This window comes from Puntigrus tetrazona, chromosome 24 (assembly GCF_018831695.1).
Source record: "Puntigrus tetrazona isolate hp1 chromosome 24, ASM1883169v1, whole genome shotgun sequence".
Classification (NCBI taxonomy): Eukaryota; Metazoa; Chordata; class Actinopteri; order Cypriniformes; family Cyprinidae; genus Puntigrus; species Puntigrus tetrazona.
The window spans coordinates 7,508,620-7,518,540 of record NC_056722.1 but is presented as its reverse complement, the minus strand read 5'-3'; the positions used below and the strand labels follow the sequence as shown (position 1 = coordinate 7,518,540).

Here is a 9,921-nt window from a genome sequence, read left to right as displayed (position 1 = left end):
TATTCCGTTTTAATATAGAACACATTATGTTTAATAATCTAATAAAAATGGTCAGTTTCACTCAGTATTTATTTGTTGTTTAGCTTAGCAGGATGCTAGTGTCAAACAGTTCCTTATGAAAACCAGTGTAGTGACTATGTTTTTTGTTGTTGTTGTTTTTATTATATTAGTTTTATTAAAAATACCATGATTAAAGTATAATTAGTGTAACAAAACCATGGTTAGTTTATGGTTACCCTAACTACGGTAACCATGATTTTTGGTTTTTATTGTAGTAAAATCATGGTTAAGTTGTATTTTAATCGATTTAGAAATGTGTTTTGTTATATACTGCATAGTATAGAATTGAATAAATATATTCATATATTCAATATATATATATATATTTTTTAATATATATATATATATATATATATATATATATATATATATATATATATATATATTTTTTTTTTTTTATATATATATATATATATATATATATATATATATATATATATATATATATATATATATATATATGTATATATATGTATATATGTATATATATATTTATATATATTTTATATTACTATTTGACCACTAAATATTGAGAAAAAGTTCTAATTAAGTTCTTAGCAATGCATATTAATGTTTAAAAATTAAGTTTTGACATATTATGGTAGGAAATGTACAAAATATCCTCATAGAACATGGTCTGCACTTAACATCCTAAAGATATTTCCGCATTAAAGAAGCAAACTGAATCATGTTTATTCTGGCAATGTATTGTTGTCTGTTGCTACAAATCTACCTGTGCCACAGATGACAGCTTTTGTCTGATTGTCCATCAGAGTCACGTACGTGTTTGTTTTTAGCTTAGCCACACGCTAAGATCAGTCTCTATTAGAACCATCCGTGTTTTTGGAGATGAGATTGCTTCATCATTAAGACGCTCCCTATGTAGGCAGCAAGGCGACTCGCTAGGTTTTGGAACAGAGCCTCGGTTTTCTTAAAATGACAAATGAACAGCACTAGGGCACCGGTGACGGCAGAAATGAGTCCAGCAACAAGTTTAATCCGTGCTTGGAGAAACCCTTTGACTTCATGACACTCCTATCTGCTGGTAACTGTTAGTAATCAATCTAACTAAACGGCTGTGTGCGTCGGCCTCGTTAAGGAAGTCATTTGAAGTAATTGCCATCAAATCAGAGAGGGTGTTGCTTTCTCTTTTTTTCCCATTGAAACGAAGCGCCATGGTGTTAAATAGACCTTTTGGCAACAACTTTTTTTTGGAAAGCGGAGCGCACTGCCTGTTCTTGAGGGACTATGATAGAAGAAAATATTAATTATGCCAAGAGCTGCTGGAATGGGGAAAGAAACAGAGGTGTGTGTGTGTGTGTGTGTGTATGTGTGTGTGTGTGTGTGTGTGTGTGTGTGTTTATGCGTGTGTGTGTGTTTATGCGTGTGTGTGTGTGTTTATGCGTGTGTGTGTGTGTGTTTATGCGTGTGTGTGTGTTTATGCGTGTGTGTGTGTTTATGCGTGTGTGTGTGTGTGTGTTTATGCGTGTGTGTGTGTTTATGCGTGTGTGTGTTTGTGCGTGTGTGTGTGTTTATGCGTGTATGTGTGTGTGTGTGTGTGTGTTTATGCGTGTGTGTGTTTATGCGTGTATGTGTGTTTATGCGTGTATGTGTGTGTGTGTGTGTGTTTATGCGTGTGTGTGTGTTTATGCGTGTATGTGTGTTTGTGTGTGTTTATGCATGTGTGTGTGTTTATGCGTGTGTGTGTGTGTGTGTGTGTGTGTGTGTGTGCGTGTGTGTGTTTATGCGTGTGTGTGTGTTTATGTGTGTGTGTGTATGTGTGTGTGTGTGTGTGTGTGTGTGTGTGTGTGCGTGAGGAGAGATTGCTGAAGTTCAGTTTGCTTCAATGTCAGACGGGACGCTTTGGCTTACTGCAATTAATCCATCAACGTCAGGCGTCTGGAGCAGAGAGTTCAGTTACAGAGCAGAGAGCATGCTGGGAGATGTGTGGAGACCAGAGGGTCAGACTCCCTACGACCAAAACATGAAGTGATGCTCGCTACTTATTTTATTTCTGTGATATCAGATATCCTTGGGAAAAAAAAGGCAGGAATTGAATGGATGGAGTTTACGACTGGTGTCCGCTGCTTTTACTGTTCACAAGCCACGCTTCTAGTAAAAGTGAGCTTCAGCATCTTTAAAACAACGCTGTGTTTGTTTCAGGGTTGTTGTAGTATCCCTGAGACGCTCTTCATATTTTGCTAATACTTTACAATAGGCTTCTGGTTCAGTCATTAATTAATGCTACAACTAACAGCATTTGTTACAGCGCTTATTCATGTTTGTTATTGTTAGTCAATAAAAATGCAACTGTTACTTAATTCATGTTAGCTCCATTAAATAATAATATCAGATACAACTTTTTAGTTTTTAGTAATTTTAGTAATTCTTTTAGTTGAGAAAAAAAGAGATAGATTTTATTATTATTATTATTATTATATATATATATATATATATATATATATATATATATATATATATATATATATATATATATATATATATTTTTTTTTTTTTTATTTTATCAATTTTTATTTATGTTTTAGTTTTGGCTATTTCAATAAATCAGGTTAAACGAATTTAAAATAAAAATGTTGTCAATCAATAAATTCAAATGAAATGAATCAATTAATTTAAATTAATTAGTAAATAAATAAATAATATTTTATTAAAGTGAATTTTGTCTTTTTAATCAAACCTTTCAAAGACAAGCAAGCTCAGTTGTGTTAATAAAAAAAACATTAATAATTATTAAATAAATAATAAAAAAGAGTAAGAGAAGTTAAAATATCAAATTAATAATAATAATAATACTAACAATGCATTAATTAAATGATTTTTTAAAATATATTATTGCTAATAATTGCATGTATAATATGTGTCTGGTGTGGTGATGTAGAGTGTGACAGTAAATGTTAAAACCCCCTCTAGAAGGTGTTTTCTAGCGTGAAGAGTTGATATTTTTGTAAACTAGCGCTCTCCTAATAAACCCCGACTCCTCGCGGTCGAGAGCGGCTGACGTAAAGTCTCCACATCCGAGACATCTTTGCTCACAACCTTCAGGGTGTCAGAGAGAGATTGTGACCGAGCAGAAACGTGGAAGTGACTCAGCAGATTCAGAGCGTCGCCGACAGATGAGAGAGTCTTGACTGATCGGCGCGCGGCTTTAGAGGTTAATTATGACAGATGTAGAGAGCGAGGGACAACCTGGACATCCTCCGGTCCACTGAGGAGCATCTAACCCCCCGGACTCCTTCAATCTTCCTGGACGCAGCAGGACGAACCCTCCTTGGCCGCCGCGGAGCTATTTTTAACCTAATAACCCTTTTAAGTTGATGCGTAAAATTGCAGATTTGCTGAATAAATTACACGCGATGGATGGCGCTTTCATACGCAACTGCTGGCCTGTGTGTATCACTCACCGAGATATCTCCAGCCGTTTAGCAATAGTTCGGTCATCTCCTTCGGTGTTAAAGTGCTCGAGGTGCCTTTGAGGATTGGAGAATTAAAGGAGCTTTATGATATAGATATGTCTTCGCAGATGTTATGTCTCGCTGCGTTTCTTCTCCTTCCACTTAAAGTATCGTGGTATAAAGTTGCTGTTTTGAATTCGCACACAACGATAGGATCAGTGCGATCTCTTCAATCTGCTCAAAAAGACTGGGATTAAAACAGAACTATTTAATGCACTAACATTATTTAATACAATAATTGTAAAAATGTAATGTATTCCTGAAGCTGAGAAATACAGAGTGAAATGGAAAGTTCAGTTCAGTTAAAATGTTTTTGGTTCAGTGCATGCTTGTTTAAAAAAATAAAAAAAAAAAAAATAAATAAATAAATAAATAAATAAATAAAATATATATATAAATATAAATATATAAATAAATATATATATATATATATATATATATATATATATATATATATATAAAATATATAAATATATATATATATATATATATATATATATATATATATATATATATATATATATATAATAATTTTATAAAATTAGAAATACATAATATATAAAATCAGAAACACACACATATACATACACACTATAAAATCTCAATTTACTCCATTTTTAATAAATCTGAGTCCGGTTTTTTGCATTCCAGTAAATCTTAATCAAACTGCAGTTGAGTTTTTTCGACTAGGTTACAAAAATAAGCTAAATAAATACAATAAAATAAAATAGCAACAACTAAGCATAACATAAAAAAAAACAACATAATACTAAAAAAATTATTTTGGAAAATAAAAAAGTTTTTGCTTATGAACTGTTCATAGATATAATGAATATACACAGCACACGCATATTTTATTTTGGATGCCGTTAATCATTTGACAGCACTAATTTCTATATACTGTACCGTACGGGATACTGAAACACACTTTCTGTGGTACTTGGAAGAACACCAGGAAAGTCACCAGTGTGAAAGTCATTCAGTACCTTGAGATATATATATATTACTATCTAATACAATCACTACACTTTTTCTCAGCTATACATGAAAAATAATGGAGAAGAAATGCAGTGAGATCAAGATCAATAAGACTCTATATATGTGACATGATAAGAATCCGGTGAGGGCCGCCCCTCAGAATCAAAACTCAATTACGAGCCGTGTTTTGCTCGCCGGAGACTCGATGCAGATGTGATTCGTGTGTGTTTCTCTGTGTGTAAAGCTCTGAAAGCCTCGTGTTCACGTGCTACGAGGAGCGAGCTGATTGAAGAGCTTCTCCAGCATATGGGCCGAGTTCACATGCGTGCCAGACGGATTGGAGTCTTTCCTTTTTCATTTCTGTTAATAACAAACAGAGACAGACGCAGATACGGTGCTCTGCAGGTGGACCAGTCTGAAATATGGGGGAAAAAACTCCTTATTAAAGTCCTTATTCGTTTTTTTTTTTTTATTGCTGCTTAATTTTATTTTATAGAATACTCATATTGTATTGAATATTTTTTGGTACATTTATGCTGCATTTTGGTCATTCTTTTGAAATTAACAACACGGTCCTCACCTCATTATCAGTTATTTATTTCACATATATATCGTACTCATATTCAATACCTCATTCATTTTAATTAATTATCTTATAATAACATGATAATTGCATCATACTAATTTTTTTATGTTTTTTAGCTGTTAATATGGTAACTTTATTATGCTTTTTAATCATTTTTGGATCTCGGTAACCCCAGTCCTCATTTATTATCATTTTTTACGCTATTTTACATAATTTTTTGTATCAAAAAGGACCGTATCGGTACCTTAAAGATGTATATTAACAGCTAAAGTGTACCTATTAGTAAAAAAAATTATACTACTTGAAAATATATATATATATATATATATATATATATATATATATATATATATATATATATATATATATATATATATACCATATTAAACTATTTTTTAAATAAAAATATAATTTTAATTATTTATTAATTTTTAGTTTATTTTTAGATTGAATACTTTTGGAGATTGACCCTATATTTATATAATTTTTAGTTGTTTTTAAAGTAGTATTATATTTTTTTATATCACTATTATGTTTTATATGTTTGATTTTGTTTTGTTTAGTTTTTTTGTAACTATTTATTGTCACTCTTTGTTATTTATGTATTTATTTTAGAGATCAACAAGCTTGATCATTGTCTTTTTTTTTTTTTTTTTTTGACAAAGTCGTCTTTTGGATTTTAGGGTTATGGATTAGAAGTGAAAAATGATGGCAGATTGTTTTAGATCTTGTTTTAGGAGCTCGGTATGACCAGATTAGTTTGGTCCTGGATCGGGTCAGTGTCTGGTTTGGCACCGGTTAGGCGCTGGTTAGTTTGGTTAAAGGATCAGGAGGGTTACACTCTGGCTTCGACTCTGGTTCGGCTTCCTTTTGGTCATCATCTCGTAAAACACCTGGAATCATTTCTAAACGTTAAAACAATGTTTAAAGCCCTCGTCTTTCAAGGGAAGGTAATAGATTTCTAATTGTTTTCTTACGACGTCGGAGGTTTATTTTGCTAGGCTAACGGCTGTTTTGCTTGACGTCTCTCCTGCTGAAGATGGGCTGCAGAAACGCTTCATTTAGCGTCTGAAAGCAGTCAGGACTCTCAGCGTGCTGTAGATGTTTTTAGGAGAAGGCCCAAACCATCGAGTCCAGCTCAATGCATCATCTGAGAGCAGGAACGACTGAAAGCGGCTGTGTTTACACAGAGTGCCACCATATGTGACGTTCACATATATAGAAGAACGGTTTTAAGGTCTGCTGAAACGGCAAACGTCAATTCCAGGAAGCTCTCGAGATCTTAAACGCGCCAGCAGCTCTGTTTGTGTCTGTGATCTCTGTATGTGTTATATGGCTGTTTTTGTGTGCTTTAAGCTAGCGGTTTAAGTTTAAACTTATGAAGAAAGTACATAATACAATTAAAAAATAAAAAATAAATAAATTGTGTAAATAAAAAGTAACTAAATGAAAAGAAATAACTTAATAAATAAATAATAGATAATAAATAAAAATATATATATATTATATATAAACTAAAAAAATTTATTTATTTATTTATTTATTTAATTATTTAATTATATATATATGCAAACTAAAAATTTTGTTTAGTAATTCTCTAAAATTATAAAAAAATATAGTTTAGGTAAAATACTACTAGTAATAATAATAATAATAATAATAATAATAATAATAATAAATAAAACACATCAGTTGTTACACAAAACCTGTATATTTACAATATAAATGACATAATTTTTTTAATGACATTTTTTTAACTGTTATTTATTTTAAAATGTTATCATTTTTAGAATAATTAAATTTAAAAAATAAAAATGAAAGGTATATGAAAGCAAAATTAATATAAATTAAATTTTTGTATAATATTAATAACGTAACTATGATGTATGAAGGGGAAAAATCATTAATTCATTAATTAATTTTTTGTATCATTTGGTGTGTGTATATTTCAATGACCCATATTTTCAAAGCAGCATGACCCTCGGCTCTGGGTCGCTGTTCCTGAGGCCCTTAAACAGGCGCTCGCTGACAGAATGAGCGTCCGGGGCCCGAGTCTCGCCTCACTAACCAAACCTAAACACAGAACAGCAGCCATTGGAAAAATAATTACAGCTGTCCGAGCGGGAGGCCTGTTAAACGCTAGAGTTTGAGGGCTGTGTTTTCGGCGTCACAGCCGACACGTTTCCCATCAATACCTGACGTGAAGGTCTTCGAGCGAGAAACGACGCCAGCGAACAGAAAGGACTACGCTCTGGAGAACTGTAGCGCTGCTGTCGCTTCGTGTTTGTTTATATATCATTTGCATGCTAATTGCGTTAGAGCGTGAGCGCGCCGAACATTTCAATGAGACGCACGCAGCTGGACTCACGTTAATGCATCATCTAGAGTTGATCTGTGCAGCGCTATCGTACATCACTGAAAGCGTCGCACACGCGTGTGTGTGAAGCAGCCGTGCATGCCGCCGTTTATCAAGGTTTATTGTTAGAGGTACACAGACTATTTTATCCAATCGTGCAGGTGGCTTAGATCATTTTTAGTACTTGGCAACTGTTTCGGGGTCTGTTCCGTATGGCTCGCGCGATTACACACACATATCACAAACTCACACGTACACGGGATTCAAAATTAGCTTGGTACCGCATGAGCCAGCTAGACATGAATTGAGAATGGCCACAGATATTTCATTTTCAATATTTAGTATTTAAGCAAATACTACATGGGCCATGAAAGCGTATTTGTAAAAGTATAGCTCGAAACTTTGGGGTCTACCTAGACGAACTGATCAATTTTATTTAATTTAATTTAATTTATTTTATTTTATTTTATTTTATTTTATTTTAATTTAATTTAATTTAATTTAATTTAATTTAATTTAATTTATTTTAATTTAATTTAATTTAATTTAATTTAATTTACATTTTTAATTTTTAAAATGCAAAATTCCACTTGTTAAAAAAAAAAATCTTGGGAAAAATACCCAACAATTTCACAAAAAAATCATATCATCATATTAGAATGATTTCTGAAGGATCATGAGACACTGAAGACTGGAGTAATGATGAGAACATTCAGCTTTGATCATAGCAATAAATTACATTTTAGATCGTATATTAAAATAGAAAACAGATTTCTAATAATATTTTGCAGTACTGTTCATTTTAACACATTTTAAATCAAATAAATGCAGTGTTATTTCAAAATGTCAACTGCTGCTAAATTAAGCTTTAATTAGTTCTACACCAAATTTCCCTTTTAATTCAATAAATAATAAATATTCAAATAAATACACAAAAAAAAATCAATGTAATGTTCCATTTCCATATGAAAGGAGCCTTTTTTTTTTTTTTTTGCTCTCCAAAAAACACTTTTTACTCCCATTTAGTGTTGTGTGCTCTCTCTCCACACACACACACACACACAAATCCCCGACCCGAGCAGCCAAGCCCATTCGCTCCGATCGAGGCGTTTTCAGAATTCCACCATAAGCAGGATTAATGTTGTCTCCGCACTGGTGCATGTTTGAAGTGTGGGCCTGCTGTGTCTTTGTGAGGAACCCTTAACGAGAAACAAGTGGATTAAATGCATGAAAAGGTCATTAAGCAGACGAGTTGAGGGAGTTTGGGCTCGGATCTGAACGGGCCGAGTCTCAGAGCGTGTTTAGTCTACAAGCTTTTGCTCTTCCTCCCTCTTGTTCTCCACCTCCTCCCACGACCACACAGGGAAGATAATGGGCCTCATATTTGGGCCATCCATCAGTGCCTTAAACTACAGAGAGGAGTTATGCGCTCTCTCCCTCACCGTCTCACACACACATACCCAATGGGGAAAAAGAGGCAGAAATGACCTCAAGAGTTAAAAATGTGACGGATGCAAGACGAATAATGTGTCTGACACCTCACTTCGCATCCAGTAGAGCCATTTATATTCCATATTATTTTAGCACGCTTTCTCCCTCCTCCATCTGCAGATAAACGCAACCCCGATATGCACATTTGTCTTCAGCGAGGGATGTAAATTATAGAAGTGAATTAGGAGGGAAGGATTTATAGAGGAAAAAAGTGAGACTGCATCTTTTTTCTTCTCTTTCTGGCATGTTTTCTTTACTCTCTCTCTCTCTCTCTTTTTCCTCCACCCCTAGGCAACTCCACGCGAGACGTGGGACCGTCGCTGGGTTTGAAGAAGTCGAGTTCCTTGGAGAGCCTCCAGACGGCTGTTGCCGAGGCGACGCTCAACGGAGACGTCTCGTTCCACAGGCCACGCCCCAGAATCGTCAGGGGGCGGGGCTGCAACGAGAGCTTCCGGGCGGCTATCGACAAGTCTTACGACAAGCCGGGACTGACTTTAGTCAACCCCGACGAAGACGACGAGGGGATGGAGACGCGTAAGTATTGCGTCCCAGTTTGCATTGCGTCCATCCTAAATAGATTCATAGTGTGTTGAAATGAGTATCAGGGATGGTTTACTATTTCCTTTGAAAATCTGAGGTGCAATGGCTAATATTGTCCACGATCCATTCAATTAGAACTACAAACGCAAATAAAAGTGTTAAAAAACTACAAACATGGTGGATGCGTGAGAACAAGTTTCAAAGTGGAATGTTTAAGTTTGATTTATTCTGCAACTGCATGGACTTAATTGAGGCCTTATCCTCATTTTTTGTATAAATCTCGATCTGCTTAAATTTCAACCTAGCTTTTAGTTTCGACGTAAAGCGAGGTAAACGCGCACACACACAGATTGCGACTAAAAGCATGGAGTCATGCACAGTCTAGCAAACAGCACGTAAAATGCCGCAGCGCATCATGGCGGTGAGCTTGCACGAAC

General features: G+C 34.2%; 1 protein-coding gene across 1 annotated transcript in view; it reads left to right on the top strand.

Annotated features, from left to right (window-relative positions):
- The window catches only part of pard3aa (par-3 family cell polarity regulator alpha, a), a 445,337-nt gene that overhangs the window by 319,981 nt on the left and 115,435 nt on the right, over positions 1-9,921 (top strand). Inside the window, 1 exon segment of the mRNA XM_043225637.1 lies at positions 9,236-9,478. Within this exon segment, the coding sequence (XP_043081572.1) occupies positions 9,236-9,478 (243 nt within the window).